Genomic DNA, 22,913 nt, shown 5'->3' on the forward strand with positions numbered 1-22,913 from the left:
AGTATGACAATGACCGAAAACACACGGCCAAGGCAAAAAAGGAATGGCTCAAGAAGAAGCACGTTAAGTTCCTGGAGTGGCCTAGGCAGTTTCTAGATCTTAATCCAGAAGCAGAACATTCCTTCTATGAATATCAAGATATTGACATGGTACGCAAAAAAAAAAAAGAAGTCACTTGAAATTAGTCAAGTCCATGAAAATACATTCAAATGGTTGAAGATGTTTTATACTTTCTCATCTGAATGATCTGAAGAAATTCTACAGGTGTAAGGCCAGCTTTGGTTAGTAAGTTTAACCAATCATTTTTGTCATATTAATTTTGTATGGTCTTTGTATAGGGAGTGTGGCAAGGGGTGTGCCCTTTTCCTACATACATGTCCTAAAAGGTGTCCCTCTTTATGGTCCTAGAAAGCTTGGATATAGGTGTTCATATTCCCTTCTGCTAGCTCTTTTATCATTCTGATTGTTGTCAGGATCTCTTTGAAGAACCGTTTCATTTCTAATATAGCGATCCTTTAATTGCACCAGCTGTTACTATATCTAAGATGATTTCACTCTCTTTATTACTTTTATTGATGATAAATTGTAGGAAAAAAAATATTAATAAAAATGTAAGCAGCGCTCTGCTAGTTAACACCAAGTTAAATTAGATCACTCTGCCATTGGTAGTGTTGCACCCACGCTGTGGGGTTATGCAACCTTACACTCAATTAGCGAGAAATTAAAATTAGAAAACAGTCCACCATGCATGAGTTTAGTTAGTCTGTAAATGCATAACATCCATGGAGCAGTACTCAAGCGAAAATCCATGATGGCTGTCACCAACACCACCACAAGCGAGTCCCGCTCCCCTTAAAACACAGCACTCACCAGATGTAGGTAAGTAAAAAGCATATACTGATGGTATCACTTCTGTGATCTCTCCACGGGTGGATCACCTACACTTCTGAGTATTATTACACACGCTGTCACAATTGCCAAAAAACAAAGAACAGCTCCATAGTGTAATCCTGTTCAGGTAACTTTATTAGGCAGACCCTCCCTATTACGATGTTGTCTGACATGACGAAACGCATCAGAGCGGGATCATTTGGCAACTGGAAGTAGCGTCTGCTGGAGGTGGCGGGCACCGCCACGGAGTTTGTAACAAAGTGGGGTGATATCAGGGGGTAAACTGACAACAATCTGATGTGATTTGAGCTTATTATTCCTCAATGCTTGCAAGTGTGTTTTAAGGGGGGGGTCTGCCTAAAAAAAAAAAAAAAAGTACCTGAACGGGATTATACTATGGAGCTGTGCTTTGTTTTTTGGCAATTGTGACCATGTGTATAATAATACCTGGAATGGTAGACGATCCACCAGTGGAGAGATCACAAGAGTGATATCAGTATATGCTTTTTACTTACCTACATCTGGTGAGTGGGACTTACTCATGGTGGTGTAGGTGACAGGCATCATGGATTTTCCTTTGAGTACTGCTCCATGGATGCCATGCATATAGAGACTTACTATACTCACGCATGGTGGACTGTTTACCAATTTAAACTGTGTGTAAGGTTGTATAACTCTATTAGCTTTTAGACGATCCCTGAAAACCCTTCTACACACACCTAACAACCGTACTTCCATTTTCTCCATCAGCTTATCCCCCACAGTTATTGCCTTCTGTTTCACTTGACCCTTCCTTCTAGATTGTAAGCTCTAATGAGCAGGGCCCTCGGATTCCTCCTTTATTGAATTGTACTGTAACTTTATTGGCTTCCCTCATATTGTAAAGTGCTGCGCAAACTGTTGGCCTTAATAAACCCGTTATAATAATAATAATAACCCCACAGTGTGGGTGCAGCACTACCAATGGCAGATTGATCTAATCTACTCAGTTAAAGAGGACTTTGTAGGAAACTTATGAGTATTTGATGTATGTATAACTTCGTGTTCACTAACGGGGGTAATACTTGCAACCAGTAAATGTACTCATAGCAGCAGCTAGATCCCAATTTTAATATTGTAGTACTTCCTGCACAAGAGCGCTCCTTAGACTGGTCTATATATTAGAGCAGCTGTGTTATAGAAAAATAGGTTGTAAATTATGGTTTTATAGAAATCACCGGACATACAAGCTTTACCCAGGCTCCCTTATTCACATATAAGGCAGCATGGAGGGGTTCGATGAAGGTGGCGGTGAAGGTGTGGAGGTGTCTGATGGGGTCACTCAGCTGGTAGAAGGACAGACGGCCACCTTCATAATCCAAATATATTCCCAATCTCTGCACAGGGGACTCCAGGTTCAACTCCTGTAACTGAGAGTCATGTTCACATGAATATTCAAGTTCACGTATCCCAAAACTCCAGGACTTATTATTATTCCCAATACCAGACTCCTCTCCATATCTCTTTATACTGGGATAGCAAACACCCACATCCCATTCCCCACAGTCACCAATCTCTACTTCCCAGTAATGTCTCCCATGGGAAAAACTCTCCCTACTCATCACCTGATTGTATAACGCAAATCTCTGTGGTAATTTTGGTTTAATTATGCGTGTTTCAGTGTCAGATGCGGTTCTCAGGTCATCGGATAAAGCCACAAACGTATGGGCAGTTTTTGCATCAAGTAGCAGATCATTTGTATCCTGCGCATAGAAGCTGGTTTTTAATTGAATATTAATGATAAGATCAGTTATAGATCTGTGCAACACAAGGGAGATCAAAAAATCATCCAGATCATGAACAGAAGATTCTTCCACATTCTGGTCACCTATGTCTGATTTCTGATCCTGTAGGACAGTTATTGGGTCGGTCATGTTACACAACTTCTCAATGTGATCAATTTGCCTGGACAGCTCATCCTTCTGTATCTCCAACTGTTTGATGAGATGAGTGACTGACAATGAGACCTCATCTACCTGCCTGGAGATCTCATTCAGGACTCTCTGTTCCTGGACCTCCAGCTGTCTCCTGATATCCTCAAACAGGGCAGTGACTCTCTTCTTCGCATCGTATACTTTTTCTTGTGCTTTTCTCTCTTGGTCGTGTAGGTTCTGAATTTTCTGCTCAGTTGTCTTTTTCTTTATAGTCATCTTTTCTAGAACATCTCTCAGTTTCTCCTTCTTCTTATCCAAAGCCTCTTCTAGAAGTTCCACCTCATGTCCTTTATGTTCCCCCACCAGACAGCAAGACGCACACAGGCAGACGGCATCCTTTGAACAGAAATACTTCAGAAGTTCCTTGTGGATGGAGCATTTTATACTACTGAAGGACGAGGTGGGTTCCACCAACACATGGTCCACTGCCCTGTTGTGGGCTGTCAGGTGTTTATCACACATAGAAGTCTCACACTGCAGACAAGTCTTGACAGCTCCCACTGGAGATTCCACACAATACGTACAGAGGATCTCACTTTTCTCCTCCTTTTGTTGGGTAGACCTGAAGTTGTCCACAATGTTACACAGCTTCCTCCTCTTCTCCATCACTGGATGTTCTACATACTCCTCTCTGCACTCCGGACAGGAATAAGCTCCAGACCCCCGCTGTCTATCCAAAACAGTCACAATACATTCCCGGCAGAAGATGTGTCCACATCCCAGTGACACCGGCTCCGTATAAAGGTTCAGGCAGATGGAGCAGCTCAGCTCGTCTCCTAAAGAAGCCAATGCCATTCTGGGAACAAGGAAGAGGAAACCAAACTAATAATCTGTTTTCATAATGAAGCTTTACGAGTTACCCCCTACAGAGGACAGAAAGAATCAACAGAAAGTGATTTGTACCTATTGTCTGTTAATGAGGATTCTAAATAAACATACAGAGGAAAAGCTACTTTTCTATAACTCATGCCTCGTACACACGCAACGATTATCGGCCGACCGATCGTCCGACTTTTGTCCAGAGTGGTGTTTTGTTGGTTGGAATGTGCCTAGACTGCACACGAATTTTCTCGGCCAACAAAAATCTACTTCAGAAGTGATGTCATGTGCTGGTTTACTTTCCGTGTGTTTTTTCTACTCTGAGCATGCCCAGTCTTGCTCATCAGATTTTTGTCTGCCGAAATCTGTACTGACTGACGGAAAATCGGCCGTTGTGTTGACGGCCAACAAAAATTTTATAGCCTGCACACCAGATTTTTTTCGGCCGAAAAATCGGAGTCGGTTGTTGGAAGCATCATTCTGACAAGCCAAAAATCGGCCGATCGGACGTTGGCCGAAAATTCCCGGCCAATAATCGGTGCGTGTGTACGAGGCATCATTCTTAGTTTTCAATAGTGTAGATGAGAAATATTTTTCCATGTGATAAAAAAAAAAAACTGACTTTAGGTTGGGTGTAATGCTCCATGGGAGGTGCAACCTTTGATTACTAGATAACAGCCGTTTTTTGGCTCTTACTTCACATCAGCAATGCTATCACCCTCCACAGACAAAGTTTTTCAGTTTTTACCAACCTTAATCTCCAACAGACCAGACCTGTCTGCTACCAAGGATGCAGAACTGCGACTGGGTGCAGGTGAGTCTAAATTGGCTGAAAGGGAGAAGAGGAAAACCTGGAGTGGATGGAAGATCAGAGGTCTAGAAAGGTGGAAGAAAGGAGCAGGGAGATGTCCAAATCCCAAAGAAGACTTTTCCAGGATTCCTGCCAGACCCTCTGCTACAAGACCAAAAAATGGAGGAGATCCGTTCTCTGACACAAACTAGATGGAATTGGTATTCATTCCAACAGTGGATCCCTCCCCAGATCACAAAGCTTTTAAGTGGAAGTAAACTCCTATGTATGATGTTTCTCTATAGGGAAGCCTATAATAAGGGTTACCTTTAGGTACTGTATATATCTCCTAAATTGTGCCCCGTTAGGCCCCTTTCACACAACCAAGATCCGCCTGTTCGGTTTTTTGGCGGATCTGAACAGATGCCTCATGTATCTCTATGGGGCATCGGATGTCAGCGGAGACATATCCGTTGACATCCGATCCGACAAGTCTGGACAGATGGAAACCCTATTTTCCATCCGTCCAGTGGATCGGATGAGAACGGACAGACTGTACGTTCCCATCCGATTCCCCCATAGAGAACAGCAGGACCTGACAGCTGTGTCTCCGCACACAGCGCGGAGACACAGCTGCCATCTGCCTGCTCAGCTGAGAAAAACTGAGTCCGCCGACAGACTCCCTGCGTGAAAGGGGCCTTAGGAAGAAATTTTCTTTGGATGCAGCCGGTGACGTCACCAGCGCATGCAGTCTGAAGGAAAAGCATACCTGTGTCGTTCCTTCAGAGCCATGCCATAAACAGCAAGTCCTGCATGCATGTGCGGGAGTGATTCACCGGCTCGGCCACTCACATAGCCAAAGCCTGCAAACCTGGAGAGAAGACAGGGTGAAGATGGGAGCGCCTACGGCGGTGACAGCGCGCTGCTGGAGGGCTTCGTTTTCAGGTAAGTCTGTCACGTGCTAATATGAGATGCATACTAGCACATTAGGACTTATGCCCCATACACACGTGCAGATTATCTGAAGACTTTTGTCTGCAGACTTACCTTTTCTATGTAGTGCAAGGGCCTGCCGGATTGCATACAAATTGAAAGTGTTTAGGTTTGACCTCATATTATATGGTTTTGGTAAGTCTGCAGACAAAAGTCTTCAGATAATCTGCACGTGTGTACGGGCATTAAACTACCCAGGCCCATTTTTTTTTTTTTTGATGCAGATTACTACCGCCTTAACACAAGGATAAGGATCTTTATTTTAAGGCCTCACACACACTGGACATTTTTACAGCGGCTGTTTTTGGGGCCAGTATACTCCCCAGCATGTTATCCTATGTGTCCATGCACACACAGGTTGTTATCAGCAGTTTTTGGCAGGGGCGTTTTCTGGCTGGAAAAAAAAAAACCTGAAAACTAGTGGATTTTAGGAGGCATTTTTCAGCTGTAAAAACGCTCCAATTCTGATAAAAGCTAAAAAAAAATCTTGCAAACGCCAAAAAAACCCTGAAAGACGCGGCTATTCTTCATTTATCAACATTTTTGAGCCATAAGCTTCTGTGGGAATATAGTTTTGTTATAATAAAAGCAAAAAAATGCTACAGCTGAAAAAAAAGCTAAAAACAGATAAAAAATGCTCAAAAACGCTACTGCAAAAAAACTCCTTCTACAGCTACAGCTTTCCACTGATGTTTTGATAACGTCCAGTGTGCATGAGGCCTTAAAGTGGAGTTCCAGCCTAAAGCCCCGTACACACGTACCGATGGTCGGCTTACAAATGTTCCTCTTTTCTCCCCGGGATGTCGGTGTCTGCTGAAAAGTGCAAAGACAGCACAAGGACAGCACAAGAATTTTGTCCGCCGACTGCAGAAGTGATGTCATGTAATGGTTAACTTTCCCTGTGTTTTCTATTTTCTGAGCATGCCCAGTCTTGCAAATCTGCGGTCTGTCGGCCGAATTGTGTACTGACAGGCGAACAATCGTCCGTTCTGGTGTCGGCATACAAATATTTTCATGTTTGCACGAAAGACTTTTGTCCGCGGATTGTGCGCAGACATCTGTCGGAGGCACCATACTAACACGCGTACAATCGGCAGATCCTTCGTCCACCGACGTTTGTATGCCGACGATCGGTACGTGTGTACGGGCCTTAACCGCACACTCACCTGTCCCACGGTCCAGTGATCCGCCGTCTTCTCCCTCTCTGCTTTGCGGCGCCGGCATCACTGATGTGGGCACCCGGCTGTGACAGTTTGCGGCTTCACAGCCGGGTACGCACTGCGCATGCGCGAGTTGCGCTATGCGTCGTGATTGGCCGGCAATCTTCTGGGACCTCTGACATGTCCCAGAAGATTGCAGGGACGGAGGGGGAGAGGAGAACTTCCGCTCAGGGCGCCGCGGCGCTCCAAGCGGAAGTGGGAGCGGGTACCTGTCAAAACTAGGTACCCGCTCCCCCCCTAAAAAAATGACATGCCAAATGTCAGGGGGTTAGGACTATTAAAAGCGGAGGTTCCACTTTTGGGTGGAACTCCGCTTTAAGCTGGAGTTTTGGTATGGATATTTTGCATACTTATATTGATCCAGACATAGGCTTGCCAGGTGTGCCGATTCCCCTACTCCCTGAGCTCCCCCCCTTCTTGCGCCCCCTCCGCTATAAGTGCTGCTGGCTTCCCTCCTCTCCTATCATAATTGTGGTCCTATTAGTGTTACAGTGGACGTGCACAGGGAGTGTTCCTAAGAAATCCCTAATTCCCACATGCAATGATAATCCCCCCTACTGCTCAGATCTGTGATGAGAGGTTGCCCTGCTGCTTACTAGACACAGGAGGTCACTCACTCAGCAAAGGCACCATTCAGAGAACACTTCACATTTTCTAAACGAAAGCTAAGCGTTCTCTCATTGGACAATGTGGAGAAGCAGCATACCATCCAATCAGAAAATGCCTTGTATTCATTAACAATATACAGGGTGTTCTCTGAATGGTAACCATGCTGAGTGAGAAACCTCCTGGAATCACTTAGGCTACATTCACATGTGGGCATAGCAGATCGTGGGCATTGGACTGCGATTCTGCCCGTGATCCCGAATCATTGCAAATCGCGGGACACCTGTGTGATGCCCGTGATTTGCAATGGCACCCCAAACGCTGTGCGATGTTGCCGCGATTTCCGCCTGCCGAATCGCGGTAACAACGCGCAAACAGAATCGCGGGACGAACGAGGCCCAAAAAGGTACAGGAGCTTCTTCTGTGCGTCATGCGTCCCGCGATTCTGTTTGTGCGATGTTACCGCAATTTGGCAGGTGGAAATTGCGGCAACAACGCACAGCGTTTGGGGTGCCATTGCAAATCAGGGGCATTGCACAGGCGTCCCGCGATTTTCAATGATTCCGGATCGCGGGCAGAATTGCAGTGATTCTGCCCGTGATCCGCTATGCCCACATGTGAACGTAGCCTAAGCAGCAGGGCAGGGACCTGGAAGCTGGCAGCTGGAGTAGCGGGAAATACTACAGCGATTCCCATCTTCCACAGGTATGGTACATTCATAGACCAATATACAGTATCTCACAAAAGTAAGTACACCCTCACATTTTTGGAAATACAGTAAACCCCCCCCCCCCTCCATTGCGGGGGTTACGTTCCGGACCCAGCCGCGAAAAGTGAAAATCCGCGAAATAGAAAAACCCTATTAAAATGCATTGTAGGCATGTTTTTTTTACTGTCACTGTACATGTAAAAGCATTTTAAGGTCTTTAAACACACTTTTAAAACAATAGAAACTCATTTAAACACATAAAAGATACTGAGAGACATAGCAAGAGCTATGGAAAACACAAAAATATTTCATTTGTATTGATTTATATAGTAAAATAACATTACAAAAAAACCCGCAATATACCGGGACCGCAAAAACTGAACCGCGATGGAGCGGGGGTTTACTGTATTTTAATATCTATCCATGTGACAACACTGAAGAGAAATTATACTTTGCTACAATGTAAAGTAGTGAGTGTACAGCTTGTATAACAGTGTAAATGTGCTATCCCTTCAAAATAACTCAACACACAGCCATTAATGTTATCGCTCTCACTCTCTCATACTGGTCACTGGAAGTTCAACATGGCACCTCATGGCAAAGAACTCTCTGAGGATCTGAAAAAAAAGAATTGTTACTCTACATAAAGATGGCCTAGGCTATAAGAGGATTGCCAAGACCCTGAAACTGAGCTGCAGCACTGTGGCCAAGAGCATACAGCAGCTTAACAGGACAGGTTCCACTCAGAACAGGCCTCACCATGGGCGACCAAAGAAGTTGAGTGCACGTGCTGAGCGTCATATCCAGAGGTTGTCTTTGGGAAATAGACGTATGAGTTAGAGCGGAAACAACTAATCGACTAAATCGATAATGAAAATTGTCAACGACTTTCATTATCGATTAGTTGGTCTGCGTACAGGACTTTCCTCCCTGCCTGTCAGTGCCGTCCCCTCTGTACAAGCTGCTGTGTGCATACACTCACTTTGTTTCAGATCCGTCGCTCAGCACCCACGTGGCCGCCCCTCTCTCCTCCTTTCCTCTCCGCCTTCTTGATGACATCAGTGAGGGATTCTCAGCCCTGCAGTCAATCAGATAGAGGGAGGAGAGAGCGAGGAGAGAAGCAGCAGCTGATCACGTGAGTCCCAAGCTGCACTAGACCATATGAAATATATGCTTATCCGGATAAAATAGTGAATATTCCTTATAAGTTACAATATTAAAAAAGAAAATAAGTGAATAAAAACGTCAGCCAGAGCAAAGGATGTGAAAAATTATAATAGTAATTCCAATAATAAAATGGGACTTCACTCCATAATAATAGGGAGCATAGAAAGACCCACTATTTGTGCTATAGGGACGTTTTTATTCACTTATTTTTCTATTATAATATTGCACCTTATAAGGAATATTAACTATTTTATTTGGATAAGCATATATTTCTTAGGCTTTTGGCTCTGCATTGATTGTTTAATTTTGGTTTGTGGTTAGTGAAAGGCACTTTATGTAAGCTGCCATTAGGATTAAACAATTCACTGCAATATTGTTTATCGCTGATTGCACCAATTTATGTTATCATATTATACAATATATAGCGGCTTAATTAAAAAGAAATAGAAATAGTGCCCCATCATTGGTGCTCCCGGGAGGAATGGTGCCCCATCATTGGTGTTCCCGGGAGAAATAGTGCCCCATCATTGGTGTTCCCGGGAAGGATGGCGCCCCGTCATTGGTGTTCCTGGGAGAAATAGTGCCCCGTCATTGGTGTTCCCAGGAGAAATAGTGCCCCGTCATTGGTGTTCCCGGGAGAAATAGTGCCCCATCATTCGTGTTCCCGGGAGGAATGGTGCCCCATCATTGGTGCTCCCGGGAGGAATGGTGCCCCATCATTGGTGTTACTGGGAGAAATTAGTGTCCCATCATTGGTGCTCTCGGAATGAATGGTGCCCCATCATTGGTGTTCCCGGGAGGAATAGTGCCCCATCATTGGTGTTCCCGGGAGAAATAGTGCCCCATCATTGGTGTTCCCGGGAGGAATGGTGCCCCATCATTGGTGCTCCCGGGAGAAATTAGTGCCCCATCATTGGTGCTCTCGGAATGAATGGTGCCCCATCATTGGTGTTCCCGGGAGGAATAGTGCCCCATCATTGGTGTTCCCAGGAGAAATAGTGCTCCGTCATTGGTGCTCCCGGGAGGAATGGTGCCCCATCATTGGTGTTCCCGGGAGAAACAGTGCCCCATCATTGGTGTTCCCGGGAGAAACAGTGCCCCATCATTGGTGTTCCCGGGAGGAATAGTGCCCCATAATTGGTGCTTACGGGAGGAATGGTGCCCCATCATTGGTGTTCCCGGGAGAAACAGTGCCCCATCATTGGTGTTCCCGGGAGGTATAGTGCCCCATCATTGGTGTTCCCGGGAGGAATAGTGCCCCATCATTGGTCTAGTCCAGCTCGGGACTCACGTGATCAGCTGCTGCTTCTCTCCCCGCTCTCTCCTCCCTCTATCTGATTGACTGCAGGGCTGAGAATCCCTCACTGATGTCATCAATAGTGCCCCATCATTGGTGCTCCCGGGAGGAATAGTGCCCCATCATTGTTGCTCCCGGGAGGAATGGTTCCCCATCATTGGTGTTCCCGGGAGAAATAGTGCGCCATCATTGGTGTTCCTGGGAGGAAAAATGTTCCGTCATTGGTGTTCCCGGGGAAATAGTGCCCACATCATTGGTATCAATGGGAGGAATAGTGCCCTTTCATTGGTGTTGTCGGGGAGGAATAGTGCCCCATCATTGGTGCTCCTGGGAGGAATGGTGCCCCATCATTGGTGTTCCTGGGAGAAATTAGTGCCCCATCATTGGTGTTCCCGGGAGAAATAGTGCCACATCATTGGTGTTCCTGGAAGAAATAGTGCCCCATCATTGGTGTTCCCGGGAGAAATAGTTCTCCGTCATTGGTGCTCCCGGGAGGAATGGTGCCCCATCATTGGTGCTCCCGGGAGGAATGGTGCCCCATCATTGGTGTTCCCGGGAGGAATAGTGCCCCATCATTGGTGCTCCCGGGAGGAATGGTGCCCCATCATTGGTGTTCCCGGGAGAAATAGTGCCCCATCATTGGTGTTCCTGGGGGAATAGTGCCCCCCATCATTGGTATCAATGGGAGGAATAGTGCCCTTTCGTTGATGTTGTGTGTGGGGGGGACAGTGCCCCATCATTGGTGTTGTCAGGGGGAACAGTGCCCCATCATTGGTGTTGTCAGGGGGGAACAGTGCCCCATCATTGGTGTTGTCGGGGGGAACAGTGCCCCATCATTGGTGTTGTCGGGGGGGGGAACAGTGCACCATCATTGGTGTTGTCGGGGGGTGAGCAGTGCCCCATCAATGGTGTTGCCGGGGAGGAACAGTGCCCCATCATTGGTGTTGCCGGGGAGGAACAGTGCCCCATCATTGGTGCTGCCGGGGGGGGAACAGTGCCCCATCATTGGTGTTGCCGGGGGGGGGGGAACAGTGCCCCATCATTGGTGTTGCCGGGGGGGGGAACAGTGCCCCATCATTGGTGTTGCTGGGGGGGGGGAACAGTGCCCCATCATTGGTGTTGCTGGGGGGGGGACAGTGCCCCATCATTGGTGTTGCGGGGGGAACAGTGCCCCATCATTGGTGTTGCCGGGGGGGAAAAAAGGCATATTGAGATTTTTTAATGATTTTATCCGATTAATCGAAACAATAAATCGGCCAACTAATCGATTATGAAAATAATAAGTTAGTTGCAGCCCTAGTATGAGTGCTTCCATTGCGGCGGACAGATCGGACCCTTGACTGACATTTTTGGGGGTACCAGTAGGGCTGGGCGATAAATCGATTTAATCGATTTATCGATTTTTTGGTTAGAAACGTTTTTTTTTTTGGAAACTCAAAGTTTTTTTTTTATAATACTTTTTTCTCCCTTGCAGCCGAACTCCGCACCGCCGCACCTGGATGTGACGTCAGCTGCAGGGCGGGCGGTGCATCTGTACAGGCCGGGGCTGTGGCGCGCTGATAGGTAAGGTCTCCCCGGCCTGGATGTGACGTCAGCTGCCGGGAGAGGAAGCGGGCGGTGCGTCTGTACATGCGCACCGCCCGCTTCCTCTCTTGGCAGCTGACGTCACATCCAGGCCGGGGAGACAGTACCTATCACAGCGCGCCGCAGCCCCGGCCTGTACAGATGCACCGCCCGCCCCGTAGCTGACGTCACATCCAGGCGCGGCGGTGCGGAGTTCGGCTGCAAGGGAGAAAAAAGTAGAAAAAAGTGCAAGGGAGACTGTACCCAGCACAGCGCTTCCACACTCCAAGAGCCCAGAGAGCCCAATCCTTCCACACTCCACCCAAACCTAATAAAAAATGGCTTTATTAACACTTTGAAATTAATTAATTTATTGAAATTCATAGGATAATATTAAAAGTTGCAGGAGATTATTAGAACAGAAGATGCAATGACTGAAGGCAATGCTTTCCAACACACAGCGATCCAGTATACCCTCCCCCCCACCCCCCAACCCAAAAAAAAAAAAAAAAATGTCACTATTTTGTAAAAAAAATCTAAAATTTTTGAAAAAAAAAATTGTTTCAAAGTCAAACTAAAAAAGGTGGCCGGTTACTGTGGACTCGTTCTCTGGACTGTCACTGTACCTATCACAGCGCAACCCCTGTACAAACGCACCGCCCGCAGCTCACGTCACAACATCCAGGCGCGGCGGTGGTCCATCAGAGTCAGACACACATATACAGCGCTTCTCCTTCCTCAGTCCTCCCTCAACACAGTGAGCTCTCCTCCCTCCCCGCTCAGCGCGACGCCCCCGCGTCTTCTTTTACTGTCTAATGTCTAGTAGTCTATTAAAAGAACAACACAGTCAAAAAATTCTACGCATTTTAACTCTTGAGGAGTTAAAATAGCAATAAAGTTGCACTTTTGACACTATATCTGATGTCTGCAGTCATTTTTTAAGTGCATTGGAAAAAAAATCGAAAATCGAATCGAAACTCGAATTTTTCTTTAAAAATCGAAGATTTTTTTTTTAGGCAAAATCGCCCAGCCCTAGGTACCAGTGACATTACTGCAGTAATCAGTGCTATACATATGTACTGTTACTGCAAAAATGACACTGGCAGTGAAGGAGTTAACTCTATTGGAGAGGGAGGGGTTAAGTGTGTCCCTAGGGTCGTGTTTCTAACTGTGATTGGCTGTGGCTTGATGTGTAAGAACAGAGATCAACGGTCCTACATAGTAGAACCGTATGATCACCATTCTTACACAGGGGAGAATGACAGGCGGCTTGTTTACATTAGCCACCTGCCTTTCTCCCTCTGTAACGGACGATCGCGAGTGCCCGGCGGACATCGGGCACACGCACAGGGGGTCCGTGACCGCGCGGGAGCACGCCTCCGGCGGCACGCGCTCTCTCCCTAGAGCCTCACAGGCTAGTCGACGTAGACCTACGTCGCTTTGCCTGTGAGGGGCTGACCGCCGCCATAAATAGTCGTGCGGCAGTCGGCAAGCGGTTAATTTTTACACATCTTGGTTGCTCCCAGGACTATATGTATATATATATATATTTACCGGTACATAACGAGTAAAGTGTTTTCACAGAACACCTGGTAAGTGATGTGGTTGGAGATTTTGGCGAGTTGGAGTTTTCGGCAGAACACCGGCTCCCTCACAACCAGGAGCCCAGAACAAGAAGGGGTCATATAGCGGTGGTAATAATATCGCTCCTAAACCTTTAACTTCACACTGCAAATGTCAATGCAATGGTTCACTCAGGCAAACACCCATCCTGCCATTCACATAGACATCTCCATAGACTACACAGAGCTGAGGTCTCCTCAGATCTCCTCTTCTGGTGGAAGAATGTTCTATGGTGTTTAGATATTTTCTCTATTGATGAAAGTTCACCTTCAGCACTAAAAATCAATCCTAACAGAGGACAATCTTCATGTGCAGAATCATTTCTCTCTTTTCTAAACATTACTCACCCCTGTGTTCTACTGGTTGAGTTCTGGATCTCTTCTGAGGCCTTCAGAGCTTCTCCTCCTCTTCCTCCTGGTAATGACACCTGGGAGTTGTAGTTCCCTGAGATAAGAAGACACTACAAGTCCCATGAATCATTGCATTCTGTGTGCACTACAAGTCCCATGAATCATTGCATTCTGTGTGCACTACAAGTCCCATGAATCATTGTATTCTGTGTGCTGGATAGGAGGGGAAGGTCAGGAGATTAAAGTGGAGTTCCACCCTAAAATTATACTTACCTCCATCTTCTCGCTCCGGGTCACCTGAAAAACAAATGGATAATCGCAATTTTTTATTTTTTTTTACTTACCTCGTATAGAAGAAAATATACTTACCTTACTTCCTCTTCCTCCCCTCTGCGGCCACTGCCCGTCATCACTTCCTGGCTTGCAATGATTCCTGGGAGCTGAACGTCATCGCTCCCAGGAATCAATGCGCCTGCACCGGAACCGACGTCAGTTCCGGTGCAGGCGCCGTCATACCTTGCTAAACAGCTTCTGGGCATGCCCAGAAGCTGTGCAGGGATGATGCTGCAGCCCCGGAAGTGACGGCGGGGCCGGTGCAGTGCATCGTGGGACCAAAGAAGACGCAGAAGAGGATGCGCTGGCTTCAGCTGCACACACCTGGGATGGCAGCGCTGGAGAATACATTTTCAAGGTAAGTATTTCTTCTAAAAGGTAAGTGCAACCCGGGACAGATCAGAGGCTATCCATTGTGGAATGCACTAGCCCTGACTGTCCCGGGGGTATTTTTATTAATTAAAAAAAAAAAAAAAAAAAAAAAAAAAAAAACTTTCCCAGGGTGGAACTCCGCTTTAACTAGCATTTCACTCCTCCTGTGATCTCCACATTGCAGGGACTGGAGGAGGGGAGAGCTAGAGGTCTCACTGGTCTGTCATAGTGACAAGAAGAACCGGGGAGTTGTAAAAGATAAAACAATGCAAAGTCCCAGTACATACAGCTGTCTATATCCAGCGCATCCGTAAAGTATTCACACTTTCACAGCCCTTCTTTTTTTCTACATTAACCACTTCCCGACCACCCACCGCATATTTACTGCGGCAGGGTGGCTCTCCTGCACAAACCGACGTAGGAGTACGTTGGTCGCGCACAGTAAGGTAGGGGGCGAGCGTGCGACGCCGGGGACGCGCTCCCGCCCCCCACTCGGCAGCAGGGATCCCGATGCACGGGGCAGGCGGCTCCGATTGTTGCCTGACACCCGCGATCGTTCCCCGCTGAGAGAGAAACGGTCACCTGTTGTAAACACATCCAACCGTTCTTCTCCCTGGAATGATCACAGAGCCCCTGTGACCCTTCTATATAGGAACACAGGTCTCTATGGTCATTTCAGAAGCCACGCCCCACAACAGTTAGAATCACTCCCCTAGGCTTACATTTAACCCCTTGATCACCCACAGGGTTAACCCCTTCCCTGCCAGTGTCATTATTTCAGTAACAGTGCATATTTTTAGCTCTGATTAATGTAGTAATGTCACTGGTCCCCCAAAAGTGTCAAAAATGTCAGTTAGGAGTCCGATCTGTCCGCCGCAATGTCGCAAAAAAAAAAAAAAATGCAGATCACCGCCATTAATAGTAAAAAAAAAAAAAAAAAAAAGAACCCAAACAAACAATAAAAACATGACATATCTTTCCAGTAGTTAGTAGACGCGATAACTTTAGCGTAAACCAATCAAAATACGGTTATCATACCAAAAATATGTAGCAGAAGAGCCGGTTCACACTGCCGCGACCATAAGTTACCCCTTGTCGGAGCGACTTTTTACAGCGATTTTGCCGCGACTTTACCGCAACTTGCGGAATTATATGACAGGTGACTTTGTGTTTGGCTGATCAGAATATGATGTGTTGTGACCCAATTCCCCTTTTCTGTTTTGTCATTTCCTCATTGCCCACCAGTGCCACGTATCAGTGTCCACCAGTGCCACTGCCCACCAGTACCACGAATCAGTGTCCACCAGTGCCACATATCAGTGCCACGTATCAGTGTCCACCAGTGCCACATATCAGTGTCCACCAGTGCCACGAATCAGTGTCCACCAGTGCCACGAATCAGTGCCACGAATCAGTGTCCACCAGTGCCACGTATCAGTGTCCACCAGTGCCACGTATCAGTGCCACGAATCAGTGTCCACCAGTGCCAGGTATCAGTGCCATGAATCAGTGCCACATATCAGTGTCCACCAGTGCCACTCACACAGACCAAGCAGAGATAATGGAATATATATATATATATATATATATACACATATATATATATATACACATATACACATATATACATAGGGAAATGTAATATTATATGATTCAGATAATAAACTTTTAGGGTACATTCTTTTCCCTCCCAACCAACTTTTGTCTCTACCATGGTGTGCTGGTGACACCGATACTTGGCCTTAGAGGACACCTCTGACTGTCTAAGAGAAGGATAACCATGACGTATAATACACATTCTTGGCAGTCAATGGGTTAAAGGAAACCTCTAGGCTCCATTGTTGAGCTCTTTTAACCACTTCCTGCCCGCCCACCGTCAAATGAGCGGTGTAGCTATTGTTCTGGGACGCCATCATATAACGACGCACCAGAACAGCCTCTCTCGTGCGCCCACAGGGGTGCGCAGTGTGGCGATTGTGGCCGCGCCCTGTTGCTAGGACATAGCGTGACCCCGATCTTGGTAAAGAGCCAATGACTTGGCTCTTTACCCATGTGAACGGCTGTGTCCAATCACAGCCAGTCACGTGTAAATGAGGAGGTGCTGTTTATCGGTTCTCCTCGCCTCACACTGTCCGTCCCGGTTCACACTTCTGCGATGCGGGAACGCTGCGAATATGCAGCGTGTTCCCGCATCACATCCGCACCCCTGGCAGTTCACACTGCCATATGAGATACGCAGGGGGTGTCAATTAAAAATTAACGATACCCCCAGTTGAGATCACATATCGCAGTGCGATCTGCAAGTTTGTACATGATTCTGCTGCAGATTTAAAAAAGGCTCCTGTGCGTGTTTAGTGCGATTGCGGTGCGAATTCAGCCATACAAATTGTATGGCTGAAATTTGCACCGCACAGAGATCGCATGTAATTTTAGGAGCAGTGCACTCCGAATTACATGTGTTCTCTGTGATCGCACTAATGTGAACCGGCACTTGTGTGTGTGGCGAGGAGAGCCGATCAGCGGCTCCACCTGAAAGGGGAGACTAGAAAAGGTAATCAGGGCACTGATCATCAGTGCCCTGATTACAGAAAAGCTCAAATTCAGTGCCCATAGTGTTGCTAGTCAGTGCCTGCTCATCAGTGCCGCCTATCAGTGCCCATCAGTGCCGCCTATCAGTGCTCATCAGTGTGGCATATTAGTACCTCCTCATCAGTGCCCATAAGTGCCACCTCATCGCTCATCAGTGCAGCCTATCAGTGCTCATCAGTGCGGCATATTAATACCTCCTCATCAGTGCCCATCAGTTCAGCCTATCAGTGCCACCTCATCAGTGCCCATAAGTGCCACTTCATCAGTGCCCATAAGTGCCACCTCATCAGTGCCCATAAGTGCCACCTCATCAGTGCCCATCAGTGCAGCCTATCAGTGCTCATCAGTGCCGCCTATCAGTGCTCATCAGTGTGGCATATTAGTACCTCCTCATCAGTGCCACCTCATCGCCCATCAGTGCGGCATATTAGTACCTCCTCATCAGTGCCCATCAGTTCAGCCTATCAGTGCCACCTCATCAGTGCCCATAAGTGCCACCTCATCAGTGCCCATAAGTGCAGCCTATCAGTGTTCATCAGTGCGGCATATTAGTACCTCCTCATCAGTGCCACCTCATCAGTGCACATCAGTGAAGGAGAAAAATTACTTCTTTTAAAAATTTACTCACAGAAAATAAGAAAAACATTTTTTTTTTCAAAATTTTCTGCCTTTTTTCTTTTTTTTTTTGTAAGAAATAAAAAAAAAAAAAAAAAAACAGCGGTGATTAAATACCACCAAAAGAAAGCTCTATTTGTGTGAAAAAAATGATAAAAATGCCATATGGGTGCAGTGTAGTATGACCGCGCAATTGTCATTCAAAATGTGACAGCGCTGAAAGCTGAAAATTGGCCTGGGCAGGAAGGGGGTGAAAGTGCCCGGTATTGAAGTGGTTACATTTTCAGTTGCTTGGCTCTCACACTGATGCAATGGCTTCAATTCTTTGTGCTGAGTTTCCTCTCCTGCCCGGATATTCTCTGAGGGATATCAATCATCCATAGTCATCCATAATCATCCATAGTCATCCATAATCATCCATAGTCATCCATAATCATCCATAATCATCCATAGTCATCCATAGTCATCCATAGTCATCCATAATCATCCAAAGTCATCCATAGTCATCCATAGTCATCCATAGTCATCCATAATCATCCATAGTCATCCATAATCATCCATAATCATCCATAGTCATCCATAATCATCCATAGTCATCCATAGTCATCCATAATCATCCATAGTCATCCATAATCATCCATAGTCATCCATAGTCATCCATAGTCATCCATAATCATCCATAGTCATCCATAGTCATCCATAATCATCCATAATCATCCATAGTCATCCATAATCATCCATAGTCATCCATAATCATCCATAGTCATCCATAGTCATCCATAATCATCCATAGTCATCCATAATGATCCATAGTCATCCATAATCATCCATAGTCATCCATAATCATCCATAATCATCCATAATCATCCATAGTCATCCATAGTCATCCATAATCATCCATAATCATCCATAGTCATCCATAATCATCCATAGTCATCCATAATCATCCATAGTCATCCATAATCATCCATAGTCATCCATAGTCATCCATAGTCATCCATAATCATCCATAGTCATCCATAATCATCCATAGTCATCCATAATCATCCATAGTCATCCATAGTCATCCATAGTCATCCATAGTCATCCATAATCATCCATAATCATCCATAGTCATCCATAATCATCCATAGTCATCCATAATCATCCATAGTCATCCATAATCATCCATAGTCATCCATAGTCATCCATAGTCATCCATAATCATCCATAATCATCCATAGTCATCCATAATCATCCATAGTCATCCATAGTCATCCATAATCATCCATAGTCATCCATAGTCATCCATAGTCATCCATAATCATCCAAAGTCATCCATAGTCATCCATAGTCATCCATAGTCATCCATAATCATCCATAGTCATCCATAATCATCCATAATCATCAATAGTCATCCATAATCATCGATAGTCATCGATAGTCATCCATAGTCATCCATAGTCATCCATAGTCATCCATAGTCATCCATAATCATCCATAATCATCCATAGTCATCCATAATCATCCATAATCATCCATAATCATCCATAGTCATCCATAGTCATCCATAGTCATCCATAATCATCCATAGTCATCCATAATCATCCATAGTCATCCATAGTCATCCATAATCATCCATAGTCATCCATAGTCATCCATAGTCATCCATAATCATCCATAGTCATCCATAATCATCCATAGTCATCCATAATCATCCATAATCATCCATAATCATCCATAGTCATCCATAATCATCCATAATCATCCATAGTCATCCATAATCATCCATAGTCATCCATAGTCATCCATAGTCATCCATAATCATCCATAGTCATCCATAATCATCCATAGTCATCCATAGTCATCCATAGTCATCCATAGTCATCCATAGTCATCCATAATCATCCATAATCATCCATAGTCATCCATAATCATCCATAGTCATCCATAACCATCCATAATCATCCATAGTCATCCATAATCATCCATAATCATCCATAGTCATCCATAGTCATCCATAATCATCCATAATCATCCATAATCATCCATAATCATCCATAGTCATCCATAGTCATCCATAGTCATCCATAATCATCCATAATCATCCATAGTCATCCATAATCATCCATAGTCATCCATAGTCATCCATAATCATCCATAGTCATCCATAATCATCCATAGTCATCCATAGTCATCCATAGTCATCCATAATCATCCATAGTCATCCATAGTCATCCATAATCATCCATAATCATCCATAGTCATCCATAATCATCCATAGTCATCCATAATCATCCATAGTCATCCATAGTCATCCATAATCATCCATAGTCATCCATAATGATCCATAGTCATCCATAATCATCCATAGTCATCCATAATCATCCATAATCATCCATAATCATCCATAGTCATCCATAGTCATCCATAATCATCCATAGTCATCCATAATCATCCATAGTCATCCATAATCATCCATAGTCATCCATAATCATCCATAGTCATCCATAGTCATCCATAGTCATCCATAATCATCCATAGTCATCCATAATCATCCATAGTCATCCATAATCATCCATAGTCATCCATAATCATCCATAGTCATCCATAGTCATCCATAGTCATCCATAGTCATCCATAATCATCCATAATCATCCATAGTCATCCATAATCATCCATAGTCATCCATAATCATCCATAGTCATCCATAATCATCCATAGTCATCCATAGTCATCCATAGTCATCCATAGTCATCCATAATCATCCATAGTCATCCATAATCATCCATAGTCATCCATAGTCATCCATAATCATCCATAATCATCCATAGTCATCCATAATCATCCATAGTCATCCATAGTCATCCATAGTCATCCATAGTCATCCATAATCATCCATAGTCATCCATAGTCATCCATAGTCATCCATAATCATCCATAGTCATCCATAGTCATCCATAGTCATCCATAGTCATCCATAATCATCCATAGTCATCCATAGTCATCCATAGTCATCCATAATCATCCATAGTCATCCATAATCATCCATAGTCATCCATAGTCATCCATAGTCATCCATAATCATCCATAGTCATCCATAATGATCCATAGTCATCCATAATCATCCATAGTCATCCATAATCATCCATAATCATCCATAGTCATCCATAGTCATCCATAATCATCCATAATCATCCATAGTCATCCATAATCATCCATAGTCATCCATAATCATCCATAGTCATCCATAATCATCCATAGTCATCCATAGTCATCCATAGTCATCCATAATCATCCATAGTCATCCATAGTCATCCATAGTCATCCATAGTCATCCATAATCATCCATAGTCATCCATAATCATCCATAGTCATCCATAATCATCCATAGTCATCCATAGTCATCCATAATCATCCATAATCATCCATAGTCATCCATAATCATCCATAGTCATCCATAATCATCCATAGTCATCCATAGTCATCCATAGTCATCCATAATCATCCATAATCATCCATAGTCATCCATAGTCATCCATAGTCATCCATAATCATCCATAGTCACCCATAGTCATCCATAATCATCCATAGTCATCCATAATCATCCATAGTCATCCATAATCATCCATAGTCATCCATAGTCATCCATAGTCATCCATAGTCATCCATAGTCATCCATAGTCATCCATAATCATCCATAATCATCCATAGTCATCCATAATCATCCATAGTCATCCATAGTCATCCATAGTCATCCATAATCATCCATAGTCATCCATAGTCATCCATAGTCATCCATAATCATCCATAATCATCCATAGTCATCCATAATCATCCATAGTCATCCATAATCATCCATAGTCATCCATAATCATCCATAGTCATCCATAATCATCCATAGTCATCCATAATGATCCATAGTCATCCATAATCATCCATAGTCATCCATAATCATCCATAGTCATCCATAATCATCCATAGTCATCCATAATCATCCATAGTCATCCATAGTCATCCATAGTCATCCATAGTCATCCATAGTCATCCATAGTCATCCATAATCATCCATAATCATCCATAGTCATCCATAATCATCCATAGTCATCCATAGTCATCCATAGTCATCCATAATCATCCATAGTCATCCATAGTCATCCATAGTCATCCATAATCATCCATAATCATCCATAGTCATCCATAATCATCCATAGTCATCCATAATCATCCATAGTCATCCATAATCATCCATAGTCATCCATAATCATCCATAGTCATCCATAATGATCCATAGTCATCCATAATCATCCATAGTCATCCATAGTCATCCATAGTCATCCATAGTCATCCATAGTCATCCATAGTCATCCATAATCATCCATAGTCATCCATAGTCATCCATAATCATCCATAGTCATCCATAGTCATCCATAATCATCCATAGTCATCCATAGTCATCCATAGTCATCCATAATCATCCATAGTCATCCATAGTCATCCATAGTCATCCATAGTCATCCATAATCATCCATAATCATCCATAGTCATCCATAGTCATCCATAATCATCCATAGTCATCCATAGTCATCCATAGTCATCCATAATCATCCATAGTCATCCATAGTCATCCATAGTCATCCATAATCATCCATAGTCATCCATAGTCATCCATAGTCATCCATAGTCATCCATAATCATCCATAGTCATCCATAGTCATCCATAGTCATCCATAGTCATCCATAGTCATCCATAATCATCCATAATCATCCATAGTCATCCATAATCATCCATAGTCATCCATAGTCATCCATAATCATCCATAATCATCCATAGTCATCCATAATCATCCATAGTCATCCATAGTCATCCATAATCATCCATAATCATCCATAGTCATCCATAATCATCCATAGTCATCCATAGTCATCCATAGTCATCCATAGTCATCCATAGTCATCCATAATCATCCATAGTCATCCATAGTCATCCATAGTCATCCATAGTCATCCATAATCATCCATAG

General features: G+C 44.5%; 2 protein-coding genes across 2 annotated transcripts in view; both read right to left on the reverse strand.

Moving 5' to 3' along the window:
* LOC309558141 (E3 ubiquitin-protein ligase TRIM39-like) overlaps positions 1–22,913 on the reverse strand; it is a gene marked incomplete at its 5' end in the record, with an annotated part of 91,699 nt that overhangs the window by 53,529 nt on the left and 15,257 nt on the right. The window lies entirely within an intron of this gene.
* Positions 2,088–22,913, reverse strand: part of LOC309557660 (uncharacterized protein) — a gene marked incomplete at its 3' end in the record, with an annotated part of 135,583 nt that continues 114,757 nt past the window's right edge. Inside the window, exon 4 of the mRNA XM_082260449.1 lies at positions 2,088–3,660. Coding sequence (XP_082116575.1) covers positions 2,088–3,660 — 1,573 coding nt within the window. The remainder of the gene's footprint in view (positions 3,661–22,913) is intronic.

The sequence above is a fragment of the Pelophylax lessonae genome (assembly GCF_965119305.1).
Source record: "Pelophylax lessonae genome assembly, chromosome: 6".
NCBI classification, from domain to species: domain Eukaryota; kingdom Metazoa; phylum Chordata; class Amphibia; order Anura; family Ranidae; genus Pelophylax; species Pelophylax lessonae.